This window comes from Camelus bactrianus, chromosome 8, assembly GCF_048773025.1.
Source record: "Camelus bactrianus isolate YW-2024 breed Bactrian camel chromosome 8, ASM4877302v1, whole genome shotgun sequence".
Taxonomy (NCBI): domain Eukaryota; kingdom Metazoa; phylum Chordata; class Mammalia; order Artiodactyla; family Camelidae; genus Camelus; species Camelus bactrianus.
This window is the reverse complement of record NC_133546.1, coordinates 66,346,866-66,366,632: the sequence shown is the minus strand read 5'-3', so window position 1 is coordinate 66,366,632 and position 19,767 is coordinate 66,346,866. Positions and strand designations below refer to the sequence as shown.

General features: G+C 39.6%; 1 protein-coding gene across 2 annotated transcripts in view; it reads right to left on the bottom strand.

The window, feature by feature from the left end:
* The window catches only part of ELOVL4 (ELOVL fatty acid elongase 4), a 31,848-nt gene extending 20,029 nt beyond the window's left edge, over nucleotides 1-11,819 (bottom strand). The window contains exon 1 of one of the 2 annotated variants that reach the window (XM_010972843.3): nucleotides 10,866-11,819. In XM_010972843.3, the coding sequence (XP_010971145.1) occupies nucleotides 10,866-10,965 (100 nt within the window). In that variant the 5' untranslated portion in view covers nucleotides 10,966-11,819. The remainder of the gene's footprint in view (nucleotides 1-10,865) is intronic. The other variant, XM_074368704.1, reaches the window with a different exon arrangement.
* Nucleotides 11,820-19,767: the final 7,948 nt, after the last annotated feature.

The window sequence follows — 19,767 nt, the reverse complement described above, 5'->3', positions numbered from 1 at the left end:
GTATCAGGAGGGCCAGGGCTACAGCCCTTGTTCCTTGGTGTATCTCTGTAACAATGCCTTCAAACATCTGTTAAAAGAAATTTTTAAGGAAAAAAATGTAGGTAACAGTTGTCAAGAAGAGTTTGAAGGGGGAGGATATAGCTCAGTAGCAGAATTCGTGCTTAGCATGCATGAGGTCCTGGGTTCCATTAAAATAAATAACTAAACCTAATCACCCCCCACCGCAATACATAAATAAGTATTTTTAAAAAGAAGAGTTTGGGAAAGATCTTATCTCTGTGACAAAGATAAACTAAATAGCACTGTAAGGCCTCTTCCAGGTTCTAGTCTAAAATGTGATGCTTAACATATTCTCCAAGCCAAGTAAGAGCTTGGGTACCAGTGAGGTGGAACAGGCAGACTCAGAGGAGAAAGGACCTGCATACAACTGGATAAAGGGGACAGGTGACGATCGGAGATGTACTCTAGAAATGACACAGGTTCTGAAGGTGGTGGAGGAATGAGGGGTCGGTTTCCTGCTGAATCAGGGTGATGAGGAAGGGGATGTCTGCTTTAACCCTCTACAGACTCAGGAGAAAGGATGATGGTTTGAATTTGGAGAAGTGCCTGGATGAATGGAAAGAGAGGGCAGTTCTTGCAGAATTCAGAGGTGAACCAGGCAGAGGCTGCACTGAAAAAGACCAGAAGGTCAGAGTGTGATGGGCAGGCAGGAGGGAGTGGAGGTCTGCACCAGTAAGGCCGGGGTCAGCTCCAGGGTCTGAGGGTCTGAAGGAGCAGATGGCCAGCATACAGTTTTATGGACTCAAATATGTAACAGTCACCTAAGAGCCTGAAAGAATGGAGAGAGAAGTTAAAAAGCAGAGAAAAAAAGAATTCTTGTGGGGGAGGGTACAGCTCAGTGGTAGAGAGCACACTTAGCCTGCAGGAGGTCCTGGGTTCAAACCAGTAGCTCCATGAAATAAGTGATTAAACCTAATTATCCCTTCTGCCAAAAAAATTAAATATATATATATATATTTAAACCAAAAAAAAAAATTTTTTTTTAATTCTGGTTCTAAGTTTACCTGAACAGAGATCACAATAAAGGTAGAAAGTGAGAGAAATTATAAAATGTCCCACAGAGAGCAGATTAATAGGGATGGAGCCAGAAACTTACAAAGGAGAAAAGACAATGCACAGATGATGTGGGTGAATCAATGTGCGATACAAGCTGAAGACTGATTACTCCGAGGTTTAATTTGGGAGGCTTAGTGCTCGATGGATAAGATTCAAAAAGTCAGCTCACTGACTTGGAAACTGGGGAGAGTAACAGTACTCAACCCAAAGGAACATGAGGATTAAATGTGGCAACACATACAAAGCTCTGGACACAGTGCCTGGCATTTAGTAAGCATTCAATAAATACTCTCTATTAAGACTGGGCAATAAAACAGTATTTGCTGGATGAACAGGGAGGCTGCACCGCTTTATGAAAAGGTCCCTGATGTGAGACAGTGAAAGATCCGGATTCAATCCCAGCTCTGTTACTTTCCAGCTGTACAGTTTTAAGTCGATTTCTTCATCACAGAATGATGGCTAACTAATACTTACCTTATAAGGACACGAAAGACATTAAATAATACAAGTTGTATAAAATTCATACCACAGCATTTTATAGCTCATAATGGTCCTACACTAGAAATTCAATAAACAGCAGTGAGTTTTATACCATGTGCTCTGTATTCACGGTTTAAAAAAATAACATATTCATAAAAGCCAGTGGGGGGGGATGTACAGCATTAAGAGGTCAGGGGGTGGGGTGGATGTGTATGTGTGTGTGTGTGTGTGTGTGTGTGTGTGTGTGTGTGTGTGCGTGCGTGTGTAATATATATATATTTTTAACCATGAATTTAGATATTATCTGCACATGGTGAAACTCACAGCTATTCACTGAGCTACGTACAAGTTCACTGCGGACATAAAATGCTATAATGGGCATTTCATATACTTTATGTTATTTAATGTTCAGAGCATCCCTATACAGTACGTATGAAGAAGAAATAGACAACTACATCTATTTGATAGGGAAGAATGATGCCTTGCACACAGGAAGCCAAGGCAGAATGCAGATAAGTGGTTTCCTTCTCACCTCACCTTCACATTTTGCTGTGCTTCTCAGAAAAAAGTAGTCATAAAACCTCCTCCCTGTGCTAAACTAGGGGTTCAAAGCCCAAACATCCCCCTTGGTGCTGCCAATGTTCTTAAGGCTTTAAGAAAATTGAAATGGTGTTTCCCTTTAGCAAAAAAAGATTGAAGACACTACTGGAGTATCTATGTGTGTTTTAACGGGAACTTTGGCCAGAACCTTCTCTTGCTAACAGTCTATAAGCTGATAACCATGGTCGGTCCTGAATTAATTCCTTTTCACTAATGAACAATAGTTTTCAGTTCCTGTATTATAAAATTTGTCTAACACTTTCATAATTCACTTTGAAAGTACTTTTTTATGGTTCTAGCTAGTCCATAACATGGAAGTCAACTTCATCTTCTCAGGCTAAATGCTACTTTTTATATTTTAGCTATATATTCACACATATGCTATAAATATGTAAATTTACATAAATAATTAACACTTTTAGTTTAATCTCAGACAAAAACCTTATACTACCATTAACATTTCAGATGCTTTTCTTTAGATTACCCCTGGTGGTATTATGACTTTGTTCAGATTTAGTATTTTAAATAGTGATACTATGTTGATGAGAAAGCAGTATATGATAAGGTTAAAATAAGAGAAGATACACAGGTCAAAGGACTTCGCTTTGGTGTGATGGAAGACCAGAGCACTGGGCTAAGAGACAAAACCACCTGCTTAGACCCACTTCCACTACAGTGTTCATCTGCAAATTATTTAACTTCTCTGACTCTCAGGGAATTTAAAACATACGGAAATGTCACCGCTAGCCAGGCCTATTTTCCTGAGCTGTTGTAAGGTTCTTGGTAATACTGTAGAGCAAAACACAAAGGCAAGGTTGTCATCCTTGTTACTTGCTACCTTCTAGCCATTTAGGTATTTTTTTAAAGCAACAGCTCTGCATTCTCTTTATAAAGCCATTTTATGATGAGCTGAAAAAAATAATAGAAGAATCCACTGCTGAATTCTTCAATAGCACTTCACACTGAAGAAAGATCATTTCTAGAGATGCTATATTAATTTTAGAATATATGAAATTCTTTCTTTAATTGTAGTTTAAAAAAAACCCACATAAACCTTACTATCTTAACCACTTTAAAGGGTACATTTCATTAGTGTTACCTCACTGGTGTCATCTACATTCACACTCCTGTGCAACCAACCTCCAGAACTTTCTCATCTTGCAAAACTGAAACTCTGTATCCATTAAACATCCCTCTAGCTCCCCCTCTTCCCAACCCCTGGCAACCACCACTCTACTTTCTGTTTCTATGAATCTGACCTCATGAAAGTGAAATCTCCAGGATCTGTCTCTTTGTGACTGGCTTATTTTACTTAGCATAATGTCCTCAAGGTCCATCGATGTTGCAGCTTATGTCAGCATTTCCTTCCGTTTCAAGGTTGAATAATATTCCACTGTCTGTATATATCACGTTTTGTTTATCCACTCAGTCACCAGTGGATACTTGGGTTGCTTCCACCTCTTGGCTATTGTGCACAGTGCTGTTATGAACATGGGTGTGCAAATATACACGAAATTCTTCAACAATACACATCCGTGCCTAAGTTTTCATTTGATAAACAAATAAAAATGAAAACAGAGAAGCTAACTCCTTCAAACACTCCAGTTCAAAATTACAGATGGCTTTATGGGATCACACCTAACTGAACAACAACGGATTCCTTCAGTGGATTAATGCATTTGCGTTTCAAATTCCAAGACATATTCTAATTAAAATGTGATCACAAATAAAATATTGTATTGAGGTATTTGTTTAAGGATGACAATATTCCATGGAGAAAAATACATGACAAAAGTAAGATTTCTTTTTAGTTAATAGTTTGGTTAAGGAACATACTTCACCAAAACCATTTAATTTCCTCTGTTTTCCCCATATGCTAAGACCTACACATTTGTAGCAATTTTACAAAAATTTTAAGCCATACTTTCAAATTTAAATTAGAAGTGCTCAAAGATAAAGTGCTTATAATTGAAAATCTTTTGTAATGATGTATGATAAAATTTGCATGTTCCATGGAAAAAGCAGAAAATAAGATTAAATCTAGACTATCTAAGCCATTGCTTTAAGAGATATTATGAGGATTCAATAAAATGGCCTTAAGATAACATGTAGTTTCAAACCTTCTCATTATACAGGTAGAAACATGAGCCCCAAGAATCAGGAATAACTTGCCCAAGACCACATAAAAAACTATCCTCAGAATAATAAGCTTATTCTTTAATGTTATTACTATTATTTTTGACAAAATAGTTGGCTCAGGGTTGTTCAGGAATGTCTAGATAATTAAATAGGTACAGTATTATATAGCAACAAACAAAGTGCTATGTCAAAATAGAGGCTTACATATCTGTATCCCTTTGTTTTTCTATTCCTTTACCTATTTCTTACAGAGCCGATAAGAGAAAGTAAAAAGGACTAAATATGAATATGTTATTTTTACGATTTGGGCAGCACTAATAACAGCCTTGTTGGAGAAGATCAGAATTATTTCATAGAATGAGATTTTAAAATTACTTATCAATATCTGTCTTATTGAAATTGCTTTAGCTATTTAAAGAATTTTTAACAGTTGCATCTATAGCCAGAATTTAAGAGCCAGATGACACCTCAGAGATTGCCTAATTCAACTCAAATTGACAGATGAAAAAAGTTGAGTTGGAAAAGCAAAAGGAATTCCCCCAAACTCTCACAGCTAATTAGCGATAGACCCTGAGACTAAAGCCTCCTTGGTCATCTAAATCCCAGTCCATCTCTGAACCACGCTGCCTCCTCGCGTCCACACACCTCACAGTGCTTCTGCACAGACGATGGAGTGAGAGGAAGAATCACATCTGATTTTACATCTCCTGAAAGTAAGTATTTTGGGCTAGCAGATGATTTAGCAGTTTGATTCCTTCATCAGATTTTGTCAACATCAACTGAATTGATGACTTACATGATAAAAACCATTTTTAAAACTTTCTATAATTTACTGTGGCCCAAACCCTGATTAGTGTCAGGGAATCAGAATATATCACTATTTGAAATTATGCTAGATTAAGGGGATTATCTCAAATCAACAAAGGTAAGGGTACTCCCTAGTGCTGGGGAGAAAAACACAAAGAAGTGAAAAAATGGGTAACAGTGAAGGTTAAAACAGCCCAGGACAACAGAGTGCCAGGAGGAATGGCACGAGAGCTACACAAATAATCGCTAAGGGCTTTGGGATTAGATGGAGTAATGACCGCTCGGAGTTCCATGGCCAAGAAAGGCTTCCTGTGGGTGGGAGACAGATCAGGCTCCGGGGAAGGGCATGTGGGGCGGTAGACGGGGGAAAGGGCAGGAAAGGCAAGGGGTACAGCGTGATAAGAAACATCAAGGTGGACGTGCACACGTTTTACTCGAGGGTGAGTTCTCCAAGTTGGCTGGAGCTGTGGGTCTGTGGGCAGGGAAAGACTCACGGACCAGGTTAGAAAGGAAAGCTGGAAACCTGGTTTTGAAAGGCTGTAAATTTCTTCCCTTCTCTTTTCTCAAAGTCAAAACCCTTATGATTTTTTTTTTAACATATATTCTAACACATTCTCACTGTAGGGGAAAATAAAACAGTGGCACGTTAATTTAACAGGAACAATGTCCTGATAATGAAAAAGAAAAAAAAGAGCCATCGAATGTAAGAAAAGACAGATTCTGTTACCTAACTCTTCTCTATATGCTAATATAGGTCTAATTCAAAATAAATGACTCAATAAATCTAAAATAATACTTAGGCTAATAATATTAAATCATTCACTAATGATAGTACCATATGACTTGAGAAAAAATAAAATGTTGGATTTTAAAAGGATGAACAACTTCTTGTGACCCTTAAGATCACAAAAGCACTGTCTAATATAACTATCTATGTAATGCTTAAAACCTGTCTCCCTAAGCCAAAGAAGCTAGCTGTATAAACTGTGTCCTGACACCAGTTTCAGAATTTGCACTGTTTCCCCCCCCTGGAATTCCACGTGGATTGGCTCTTTTGCTGGGGAAGGGACCAGAGCATCAAAGTCCAGGATTCTACCCCTAAAACCAGTGGTGAAGGAAAAAGCAACAAGGATCAAACAAGCAAACAAACTCCTAAAATAGCCTTTGGGGACCTCTCGGACGCTTCTGGGGCGTTAGGAGAGAAAGGGAAGTGTAGGACCTCCCTGGGAACACTAGCTAAGGGAGACCCCATGTTAGAAGATGGAAACATTCCATGTATTTGTCTTTCATTAACTATCTAGAATTTAGTATGTCTTTTCTCAAAGAAACACTAAAAATGGTAAGTGGGTCTCCAGCCTAGGCCAGACAAAACCTATTTAGACAATAACGTAGGTTAAAAATACACATTAACTGTGACAAATAATAAAACTAACACAAATATGAGACAATGTTTGAGACACGTGCTCCTCCGGGGCCTAGCCATCCCTGGCTCAGATCTGCTTTCCCTCCAACCTGTTTCCCTCAGCCACTCTCCCCTCTGAGTGAGATGGCCGCACTCTGTCTATGGGGTGTGTATCTACTTTTACCTTAACCTGAGCACCCAACCCCACACCTCGTGGCCTTTCTCTTGCCTTCTGAAACACCCTACACTCTATGGAGTACGTATCTCTCTAAATAAATCGACCTTTACTCAAAAAAACCTAAAAAAACAAAACAAATTCCCTCCCACGAGCCCCCAGTTTCAGCAAACCAAGCTGATGTACTGACCCTTAGACATCTTTCCAGTTTTCATGGCTTTTTAGTTATAACACCCCTTTCCTTAGTCCACCTATCAAATGCTCTCCAACTGTATCTGCATCAACTCCACACAGTGAAACAGCTAAAATATTCTAAAAACAGAACCTGTATATCCTCCTCACAAGTCAAGATCGTGGTTTAAGTAGAAGCGTAGACGGGAAGAGTAGAGAAGGACTTTTCTGACCTTCCCGAGGCCCCAGCAAGGCCTGGCTCTGACAGACCACGCTGCCTTCAGACGGTGACACCCAGGAAGGTGGAAATGGCCATGACCCCCTAGACTTCATAAGCGGCATGGGGCAGAGACTGGGTGTCCTCATTCACTCCCCAGAGCCCAGAACTTTTCCTGTACGTGGCAGGTGATGAGATAGGAACGAATGATTATACAAGCCTCGCTTCCAAATTTCATCATCACCTGACAGGAGTCCTCCCTCCTCCTGCACCAGGCAGTGCCTTCTCCCTTCTGCCCCTCCAAAGGAAGTTTAAGGCCAGCTGGACTGGCCTTTCATACCCTAACTTCAGTTCCCAAGTAGACATAAATTTTTCACCCAAGCATGGGGTGCTATATCCATGAACAGAAAGCAATGCCAACACCCCCCCAACACACGCATGTACATCCATACTCTGTGAACAACGGATGTTTAAAAACACATGGTGAAAAAGAAATATGGTAGCTCAAGAGACATCTGGCCTTACTGTGGGCACACTGGCTATTAACTTTGTGGGACGTTTCTATGCTAAATGTCACTTATACAAAATGCTACTAATAAGCATTTATTAAAGCAATAAATGCAATGGATAATGTAAGTAATTTGGGGATATTAAGGCTCATCAGTTCTTAAATTTTGCATAAAACGTTTCTTGATTAGAGATATTCTTTGAGCCTAGGATCCCAGTTCTAGTAATTTTAATGTACTCATAAAGTAAAAGAATAGAAAACAACACAGTGACAGCAGAGTACTTCATGCCACCAACTGGTATAAAAAAAAGCCCTGGATCAGTCTCTCTGTTCCTATATATTATAGAACAAGATTCACTGAGTTGTTCAAAATATTTAAAAATATAATAGAGGGAAGGGCAAAATTATTTTTGTGGTTTTTCTAAAAGTACAGCTCTTTCAAAGTTTCAATTCCAATGTATGAAGTGTTAATGATATAGTAAAAGTAACATTTTCTGTGTCAATACACTGTGGGCCATATTCCGTATTTGCTAGATATGTGTCTTTGAAAAGCCCAGTTTTTCATACATTGCTTTGGATATGTTTTATTAAATAGCACCATTTGATACAACAGCACAAAATGATATTTTTCCAGAAACGTTCCTAGGACAAAAGTCTTTTGGATTATCAGGTAAACTCTACAAATTTGTAACTATTCCTGTTACAACAATCAAAGTGGGTACTAGTTAGGCTGAATTCACACTTTACACTAACTTGACACTTAGGCAGAAACCTCGGTGGGGAGAAAGACACATTTAACGAATTAATCAAACAGTTAGAAAGAAGCACAGAACTACAGTCTGGGGATGAAAGCATTCAAGGGCACAGAGCCTTGCTCATTTCCTGTTCTCCCTGAATAGTCTGTATCCTTTCACCATACTCATCACTATTTCTCAAGATCATCTTTCCCTCTACCCATTTTTATTTTCCCCTTTTCAAATGCCTGATTCATTAACTCTGCCTTCAGTCTTATCTAATAAGCTACCTTTCTCCTAGGAAACTCCTTCACCCAGATGTTCGTGAAATTATAGCAAGATCCTCTTGGAATCGGAGCAGTGTGAACTGAGTCAAAGGGAAGGAACCCTGAGAGAAGCAGGCAGAAGGGGGTGGGGGTGAGAGGGCAAAAGGAAATGGGGCATCACAGGGTTCCTCCTTTGCCCAGCAGCAAGGCAGAACAGACTATCTCCCCCTAAGCCTCTGAGTTGGTTAAGAAACACCATCTACCCACACTTGGTAGCTCATTACAGAACAGAGGGAAGCGGTCTCGGGTTTCGTAAGTGGATAGCCAGAGCCTGGGCATGAATACTTTCCCTCCAACCTGCTAGTGAGAGGTCACTTGTCACTTGTGTTCCTGTGGCTACTCTCACTTCTCAGGCTGGGCCCACAGTATGATTTTATATGCTCTTCACAGGCCAGCAGACAGCTTTCACATGGGGCACCCATAAGAAGTTTGCTATTTCATTTCTGTTTTTTTTTTTTTTTTTTTTACACAAGCACCATAAAAAGGAATTAAGCTTTCCAGAAAGGTGTATTCTACCTTTGCTGTCAATTGTTCTCTCTGAGACTCCAGAGGTGGGAAGGCTCTGAGGGAGGAAGGGAAGGCAGGAATGAGAACTCCTGGGTGTGGCTGGCTATATAGAGATTGGAGGACCTTGACAATGCCTAAACTCTAAAACATGCAAAATGTAACCATCTGCCAAAGAGATGCCTGATGCTCAGCTCCGTGCAATTGTGTAATTGGAAACCCTGATGCAATATTTAAATAATCAAAATCACAGATGAAGGGAAGGGCACATCTTTCCCAGTTTTTGTAGGTACAGCATAAGCTCAGTGTACACTACACGCAAGAAAGACTTGAAAAGGAAAGATTCCATTAAAAACTGCCTTTTAACCATTTTCAATCACCACGCGGCTAGTTAAATAGCTTATTTCTTAGTGTCAAACTCGAGATCTTCTGAAAAAAGAAACACTTAAAGAAGTGAAACCCTAATCAATGTCAAAGAATCATTCTGCCTCACACAGAAATAATTCCAGCACACATTTTTCCCACAATAGATATCCCATGTATTGTACAGTATCCATGCTGTAACCACTGGCCCATTTACTCTAACAACAAACACCAAGTTAGAGGAATGCATTTCCATTTCCAGGGAAGGAAGGGACAGTCAGAACACGTCATGTTATCTCCTCCACTGCTGGGATGCAGGGCAATGCTACAAAAGGACTAGAAAACGTGAAATCACAAGATCGTTTCTAAAATCCTATTAGCCTGTAAAAACTTTACAAACTTTCAAACCAAACGTATCTGAAGCAAATGAAGAAAATGCACGGTATAACATAAAAACAACATAATATCACAACTCTTTTTCCGGGAAGGGCTGCATAACTCCGCTAACTGACGATCCCTGTCAAACCGCAACAGCTAAAGCGAAGAGTTTGCCGATTTAAGAAAATTGTATACATGCAGGCTTCCGGGACAACCTCTAGGTGCTGCTGTAGAGACCCCCTTCCTAAAGATTTCCTACTTCTTTCCCAGTGTTTTAGCCTTTCTCCCTCCCCTTGACCGCGCTGCACTGCGCAAAGCCATTATTACAGACAATCACTTCAAACATATTTGCTGTTGAAAGAGCCTCAGAAACTAACCTTCTGCAAGGTTCAAGGAGCCAATAATGGCTTTTTACTTTTCGTTCCAAATGACACTACAGATGGACGAGCTAGACAAGAAAATACTAGCAGGTGTGTCAAAGCAACCAGGAGGCCAAAGAAGCAAAAGGACAGCTATCACCAGGCCCTCTCCCCTTCCCCAGCCACCTCACCCTCTGGAATATTACTAAATGTTAAAACCGACCCCAGTGCGTAAGTTAGAGCTGTCAGAGGAGCTCGGGAGATGTGGGACTACAGGGTGGGGCGGGCCTGGGACGAGCCCGTAGCTGCACAGGCTCCGTCTGAAATGACAGTCCTGCATCCGAGAACCTGACGAGAGATGGTGGAAGCTCAGAGGAAAACCGTGCCAGCGTCGGGGGGAGGGGGAAGCCATAACGTTCGGATCAGATTAACCAGTGCCCGACCGCGGTCCCTGCGCCCGGCTGCTCCTCTGATCCGCAGCATCCCAACAGCCGCAGGGGGCGGAGGGCCGCCGGGCCGGGCGCTCCGAGGCCAGGGTTGGTGTCTCCCGTGGGGCCGGGCGAGGATGGGGAGCCAGCGGCTTTACCTGTGATGGACCAGGTCCAGCGGTAGAACTCCACCGTGTCGTTGAGCGCCGTGGACACCACGTTCAGGACACTGCCAGGCTCCGCGTCCAGGAGCCCCATCGCGGCGGTAAGCGGGCGCCGGGGGCGTTGGGAGGAGAAAGGGGAGACCCCCGCGGAAGGGTTGACCTCGGAGGCGACGGCCGACGGAGCGAGCGGCAGCCGGGGACCCCTCTAACGGCGGCGGCCCAGCTGCGCCTTCTCCTCCTCCTCGGGGCGCCGCGGCGGCGGAGATACGGCGGCGGCTGCGGCGGCGGCGGCGTCGATGAGCCGGGCGGAGGAGAAGGTACCGTCAACGCTCCCAGGAGGAGGAGGAAGAGAAGAAGGAGGAGGAGGTTGAGTAGGAGGAGAAGATCCCGCCGTGAGCGCCGGGCGCTGCACCAGTCTGCCGCCGCGCGCCGCCGCCGCTCCAATCTCCTCGGCCCGCGTCACGTGGCCACGCGCGGGGCGGAGGGGCTGGCGCGCCCCTCCCTCCTCCCGCCCGCGCGCGGGTACTCTTGCGCAGGGATGCTGCGGCGGGGGGCCGGCGGGGGCCAGGGCCGCGCAGGCGCGCATCGCGCCGCACCCCTCGTCCTGACCCCTTCCGGGAGCGCGGGAGCTGGCACCGCGGCCTCTCCTTGCCACCTCCCCGCACGGGTCTCCCTATGCCTCTTCCCCGCCTCCCTCTTCTTTCAGGCCCTTGCGGAGGAGTCCGTCGCCTTCCCACAGGTGACCTCGCAACCGCCCAGGATGCGTCTTAGGAAACAGGACAGGGAAGAATGGACGTTTTGTGGACAAGGATGGAGTGGGCGAGATGCTTTGGTCCTTACCTGTCATTCACTTCGATTTCCCTTGCTTTCTGTTTCCTTCACCTCCGCCAGCACAGGCTTGTTACCATGACACGGGAGACACACAAGGTATCCCTCTAAATTAGTGAAGGGATATTCGTCTTCCAAGCTACAGTGATGGAGAATGGATTTGGGAATCTACTTGTTAACAAATTAATAAATAATTTGAATGAATGCTTGCATGTGTTTGGTAGACCCTTTTTAATATACATGGAATAATCAAAGCAATGTGATTGTTAAATGAGGTTATAATAATTAAATGACGTCATTAGGAGTTCAGAGAAGAGGGAGGACAGAGAGAGCCCTTACAGTTAGAGAAGTCCACTTGGACCCAAAGAATCTAGAAAACAATCTAGGCGAAAGAGAGAAAAGTAGTTTTTCATTTAAAACAATTGTCTAGATAATAATTAGAAGATAATGGAAGGCAACAAGATAATCTTACTCCTGAAGAGTGAACCCCTGAAAAGTAGCAAAAACTACACTACATACAGTTCATAATTTGATAGGTTCTGACATTGAACAAGCCTTTGAGAATAATCCAAAAACCTTTTCACCTACTTGTTATTTAAGCATGTCACCTACTTTTTCTGTAACCTTTTCTCCAATTGTTGGTTTAGGATGCTCCATTTAAAGGCCACTGAGTGCAGTGTTGATTGCTTCTGCTCTTTGATACTGTTAAAATAATGTGAATACTATCTTTTCTCACAGTTACTTGATTTATTTATTTTCGAATTGACACCTTATATGTTCTTTGACTTTATAGTGGAAGTATTTTGGAGGCTAAAAATTATTTTTGGTTCCTCAGTGGTATAAATAATAATTTTAAAATATTTATGATGATGTCAAAATTATAACTTTTTTTTCAGAACATGCTAAGGACTATTATAAGTGGCAGGCACTTTAGGGAAAGAAGAAGTAATTAAAAGTAACTGATTTATTGCATCACTCAAGCAACCACAGCCTTCATTAAATACTCTATGCTTAAGATTAATCAAATAGAATGTAATTTATCAAATGTATTTACCAGATTAAAGTTTTTGGATTAAAATTATGGTTCCTCACATGTCAACCCTAAGTTATGTGTATTAGTCAGATTCTAGTGGCTATTAACTATATAAAAAAATCCAGTCACATCTCTATATTTGGAAAGTGGATAAAGATCAGTCTACTCATGTACTTTGATGGTCTAGCAAGGTTCAGATTAGTTTGGACTTCATCTAGAAAATTAATTACTATTTGTATATTGTGAGATCATGGATGCTTTCTATGGAGAACAGATTCCCCACCCTCACTTCCATTCACATGCTCAGAACATCAGCATCTTTACTTGTTTAATAAAGTGTGAAATTCTTAAAACCATTTCAAATAGCATTTCCCCAGCTTCTCTTTTATAGTGAGGCCAGTTTAAGTCCCTCTATTCACTAGGGGGCACTTGTCACATATAAGAAAATCCTAGACAGGCGATGACTCCTCCACACCCTACCTAGTAGAGGAGTCTATTTGTTATGAACTGTCCAGACACACACCAAGAACCAGAGTTCTAGAACTTACCAGCTTTGGAGCCCTATTACTCAGCAATGGAAGCTGACAGGCCAGTACGCAATTCACAAGTGGTTTACAAGCACCATTGTCTGAGAACAAAAGCCTACCTACTCTGTGCAAAGGAAAGGAGACTTGCATGTCCACTCACCTAGAATGACAGCCACCTAACCAAGATCTTGGTGGCATTGTGGCAGAACAAAGTCAAATACAAGCACCTATAGTATCTGCAAAATTTTCAAAACAGAGAGTTCTTTGTGAGGGATTGAATATAAATACAACACAATTACAAAAACTAAGGGAGAGGATGTGATTATCATAAATATGATTTTATATAAAATAGCAAAATATTTTAAATGACTTACAGCCCATACAGAATTGACAGCATAAATAGACCTATCCATTTTTCCTCTAGTGTTTCCACCTTCCCATGTTGTCAGTATTGGTGGCAACTTGTGCTTTCAAAGAAAGATGACCCCAGGAATCTGTTGAATCAGGAGTGAAAAGAGGTGGTCTGATAAAGAAGAGCTATAGAAAGACCCTAAATCTTACAGAAGTAAATTTTGCCAAGTGGATAATACAGAGAATGGAGAAAATCAATGGTAATACTATTTGCTGTCTATTAGTTCTGGTCTTTTGTTTTATTCCACTCCCCCTACTACACAAAGAAAAAAACACATAGTACCCATGACAATACAGGTTCTTAACTAATTTAGAATTATAATTTTTGCCTTAAGTCATCTTTCATTTACAAAATTTTAAGATGTTTACTTTTTTGTTAACTTTCATACAGTTATTTTTATTATATTACATGGATATAGATGCTCCTGATAATTCATGAGTATTGAAAAAGTAACAGACAATACAGTGAAGTGAAAAGCCCCCATTATCTTATCTATCATTGTTAATAGAAATCATTTTTCCAGATTTTTACACACCTGTATAAGCTCTTTTTTCTTTACACAAATGGTTATTTATTAGTCAATAATCTCCCTTTTAAAAAATGTAACAAAAGTTCAGGAGCACTTTTCAATGTAAAAATATCAACTCCTTAATATTCCATTATATGATATACCATAATTTATTTAGCCATTAGAATTAGATTGCTTCCAGTTTGAGCTATTATATCAATTTGACTATTAGTGTCCTTGTATATACAATTTTGTGAATTTTCCTAATTATTTTCTTAGCATAAATTTCTCCGAGGGAAATTCCTGGATCAGGGAGTTTTAATTTAGAAATTTTGATACATGATGACTGATTATTCTCCAGAAATGTATCAATTCACAATTCTACCAAAAGTTATTAAATTGTGCTGATTTCCCCACACCCAATTCTTCTTACTGAATTTAATTATGCTCTGTAATCATTACCAATCTGATAGCCAAAGAATGACATTTATTGTTGCTTAACGGTTTATCTTGCTTATTGGCATTTCAGCTTCTTTCTTTTGGGAATTGCCAGTTTGTATTCCTTGCCCACTTTCTAATAGTTGTGTCTATTTTTCATACTGACTTATAAGAGATTTTATGTAATAAAATAATTAAAAGTTTGCTATATATGTTGCAAATGTATTTCCCCAGTTTATTTGTGTTTCACTGGATTTATTACAACAATTTTTAACTGGACATATTGGAGGCCAGGGAAAAATTAGGCTCACCTATCACCACCTCCACCAGAATTATGTCTCAGAATAGTCTTTTCAAACTATGTAATGTCTGGCAGTTCTGATCTACCCTTCTGAGAGCACATGCTACTCCCTTCCCAAGAATCTCATCTACAATTATCTTGTATTGGATATTCGCTATTTTGAGGTCCCTAGTATGTACACCCAGTCTATACTCTTTCTCTTTAATAAGTCAGTGCTATTGGTCCAGTCTCTCTGCACATAGCCAAACTTCAAGTCCATGTAGCCACACTTCAAGTTGCATGTTCAAGGGTGTAGGGTTAAGAGTGCCAAACCATGGTGGTGGGTATAGTTCAAGTGGTAGAGTGCATGCTTAGCATGCACAAGGTCCTGAGTTCAGTCCCCAGTACCTCCTCTAAAAAGTAAGTAAATAAATAAACCTAATTCCCTGTCCCCCTCCCTATAAAAAAAAAAAAAGACCAAATCATGGTATTGCTGCCAGTTTTGCCTGGCTTGGTTACACCCAGAAAAGTTCTATCACTCTCAACTGAATAACTCTGGGTTTCCAGTTCCTTCATTTACTATATCTTATAATATCTTCATCTTCACCAATCATACAAACCTTGACCAAGAAACCTGATAACAAATGGGAAGTGATAAGGAGAAAGCCTCCATCCTGCTCTTCTCTCCCCGTGACTAAAAGTCAGTCTGGTTTCATCGTAGAAGACAAAAGGAGCGCCTGAGAGTAAACTAATTCACCCTGACCAAGAAAGAAACTGGCTGTATTTCAAGGACTTAGTATAAAAAACCTGACTCTTGGTTCCAGGTCAGCATTTAGCTGACTCCATCCATATTAGCCATCCTGATAATCTGGGGGTGCCTTCAGGAAAATAGCTATATGTGATTGAATTTAAAGAAAATTGCTAGTAGCGAACTGCAGTGTTGTGGCCCTGAGGCTGTGCAGTGGGACACTCACAAGAGATGAACCCCCACAACAGAAGTGCATGACCTCCCTCAGACCTTGGAGAAGCAGCCTTTGCCCTGAAGAATCCATAAACAAAACCAAAAGGCAACAGCTGAGGGGAAGTATTGGCTTCTACACCATCAATTATATCTGGTCCCTCTTCCTCATTCTTTTTCATCAGCTCCTCTTCTTTCTGACCTTTGAATGTTAAGGTTCTTTCTGGTTGCTTTATAGGCTTTTCTTTTTCTTATATTATACCAGCCACCTAAATTATGTGATCCATTCTCATGGCATTGGTAGCCATCTGTTTATAGCTCCCAAATGTGTATCTTCAGCTTAGAACCTTTCTTCAAGCTTATCTATCTCACGGCTTGTGTAGTATTTTCTTTTTGATGTGCCTCAGGCATCTAAAACTCACCCTATCAGAACCTGTTCCCCTCAACATCCGTTCTTCCTCCTATTCCTCCATTACTACGTATGCCCAGAGTAATCTCTGACACTTTACTCTCCCTTACCTCCCACATCCAATCCATGACCAACTCCTATCAATTCCACTGCAAAACATACCTTGACTCCTTCCTCTTCCTTCAGCTCACTTTAACCTAAGCCTCTGTCACCTCCTCCTCATTTTAATCACCTCAATCAGAGGATGACTGACTACTCTTCAGAAAGGTATCAATTCACAGTTCCACCAAAAACCAATTAAACTGTGCTCATTTCCTCACACACCCCATTCTTCTTAGTCAATTCAGTTATGCTCTGTAATCATTTCCAATCTGATAGACAAATAATGATATTTATTGTTGCTTAATGGTTTATCAACAGAAACTTACCTGGTCTCTCTGCATCTGTTTCTTACCTTCTTCTCACATAGCAGTTTAAGTACTCTTTTAAAATTGCACATCGGATCATGGCACTTCTCAACTTAAAACCCCTTGATGCTTTCACTGCTCTCAGGAAGCTCCAAAGCCTCCACATGTGCCCCTGTCCACCACTCCCTTGCCACTTCTGCCTTTGCTGACCAGTGAAGCTATTCTGGATGTTTTTTGGTTTCTCCAAAGAGCCAGCCACTCCCTGCCTTCAGGCTTTGGCACAGGATTTTTTTCCTTTCTTGGGATGCTTCCCCACAACCTTCTATTAGAACTAACTCCCACCTTACCATTAATACACCACTTCCTTGGAGACGTTCTTCCTGATTCCCATAATTAGGTTGGATCCCTGTTTTATGCACCTTCATGATATCTTGTACTTTTCTATCATACTATTTGTATCATTAACTATTATGTCTGAATATATACTATAGAAAAAATCCAAATAAGAGTTCCTGAAACATAATAGGAGTTTTTTCTTCTGATTTACTTGAAGTTAGAGGTAGACAGATCAAAGCTAGTAGAGAGAAAAGGGTCAGTAAAAGGTAAGCACCTTATAACAACTTCAAAATACATAAAGCAATTTTTTACAGACTAAAGAGAAAGCCAAACAAGTTAAAAATTATTAGTGAATTTAATACCCTTATCTTACAGTTGATAGAATAAATGTGTAAAAATATAGATTTTTATCACAGTGTAAACCATTTGACCTGGTTGAGGTTTATAGTATACTATATCAAATTACTATAGAATACACATTCTTTTTAGTGCACACATAATATTCACAAAGCTCTATCAGTTTTCTGGACCATCAAATAATCAGTAAATTTCAGAGAATTGAAATAATATACACTGTGTTCTCTGGCCTCAGAGAATTAAATGAAAAAAAAATCAATAAAAATCAAATATCCATAAAATTACCAAATACCTGTGTGTTGAACAACATGATTTTAAACGATAACACAAGTCAAAAAAGAACTCAAAGTAGAAATTATAAAATATCTCAAGTCAAATAATAATTAAAACATAACAAGGGGGCAGGTATAGCTCAGTGGTAGAATGCATGCTTAGCATGCACAAGGTCCTAGGTTCAATCCCCAGTACCTCCATTTAAATAAATAAATAAATAAATAAATAAATAAATAAATAAATAAATAAATAAATAAATCCTAATTATTCCCCCAAGACAAAACAAGACAAACATAACATGCTAAAATGTGTGGAAGGCAGCTAAAGCAGCCTTTAGAGGAAAATACGTAACTTAAAATACTTTTATTAGAAAAAAGAAAGATTTACAATCAATGTTCTAAGTTTCTAACTTAAAGAACTGGAGAAAAAAGTAAAATAAAAATAAGCAAAAGAAATAAAATAAGATAACAGCTTAAAAGGAAATAGAAACAATCGAGAAAATCAGCACAGCCAGTGGTAATTCTTTGAAAAGTTTAAGAAAATTGATAAATCTGGAGTTAGTTAATCAAAAAAGTAGAGAATGAAAGAAGGATATTATCACAGGACCTATAGTCAGTAAAAAGTTAATAGGTTAATATAATGAATAACTTTATGCTATAAGAGTTGATAAATTGGATAAAGTTGACTATATCCTTGAAAAACATAACTTATCAAAGTCAAAACAAGAAGAAATATAAAATTTAAATAGCCTTAAAACTATGAAGGAAATTAAGTTTATAATTTAAAAATGTCCCAACAAAAAGTTCCAGGTCTAGAGAGTATCACTGCCAAATTGTATGAAACATTTAAGGTTGAAATAATACCAATCTTACACAATTTTTTTTAGAATATAGAGGATAAGGTAACTCTTTCCAATTCATTTTGTAATGTCAGCATAACTCTCTGATATCAAAATCTAACTTGGACTTGTCAGAAATGAAATTTACTGGTCAAAATTCCTGAAGAACATAGGTGTAAAAGTCTTTTTAAAATTGATCAAATCAGGAAATATCATGCTCCCTGATTTCAGACTACAAAACTATAACCAAAATAGTATGGTACTGGCACAAAAACATACACGTTGATCGATGAAACAGAATAGAGAGCCTAGAAATGAGCCTGTGAACCCATGCTTATATGGTCAATTAATCTACAACAAAGGAGGCAAGCATATACAATGGGGGAAAAGACAGGCTCTTCAATAAATGGTATTGTGAAAACTGGACAGCTACATGCAGAAGATTCAAACTGGAATACTTCCCATACCATATACAAAAATAAAATGGATTTAAGACTTAGATGTAAGACCTGAAACCACAAAAATTCCAGAAGAAAACATAGGCAATATGCTCTTTGATATTAGTCTTAGCAATATTTTTTTAGATCTATCTCCTCAGGCAAGGGCAACAAAAGCAAAAATAAACAAATGGGACTACATCAATCTAAAAAGCTTTTGCACAGTAAAGGAAACTATCAACAAAATTAAAAGGCAACCTTTTGAATGGGGGAAGGCATTTGCAAATGATATATCGGAGATAAGAAGTTAATATTCAAAATATACAAAGAACTCGTGCAACTCAATAGCAAAAAACAAACAACCTGATTTAAAAATGGGTGGAGGACCTGAATAGACATTTTTTGGAAGAAGACATACAGGTGGCCAATAGGTACATGAAAAGATTCTCAACATCACAATCATCAGAAAAATGCAGATGAAAACCATAATGAAATATCACCGCATACCTGCCAGAATGGCTGTTATCAAAAAGACAAGAAATGACAGGTGTTGGTGAGGATGTGGGAACCATCTTGTACTATTCTTGAGAATGTAAATTGGTGCAGCCACTATGGAAAACAGTGTGGAGATTTTTCAAAAACTTAAAAATAGAACTACTGTACAATCCAGTAATTACACTTCTGGGTATTAATCTAAAGAAAACAAAAACACTCAGCCAAAAAAGATATATGTTCCCCTATGTTCCTTACAGCATTATATATAATAGCCAAGATATGGAAGCAACACAAGTGCCCACCAAAAGATGAATGGATAAAGGGGATGTGATACACACACACACACACACACATATATTA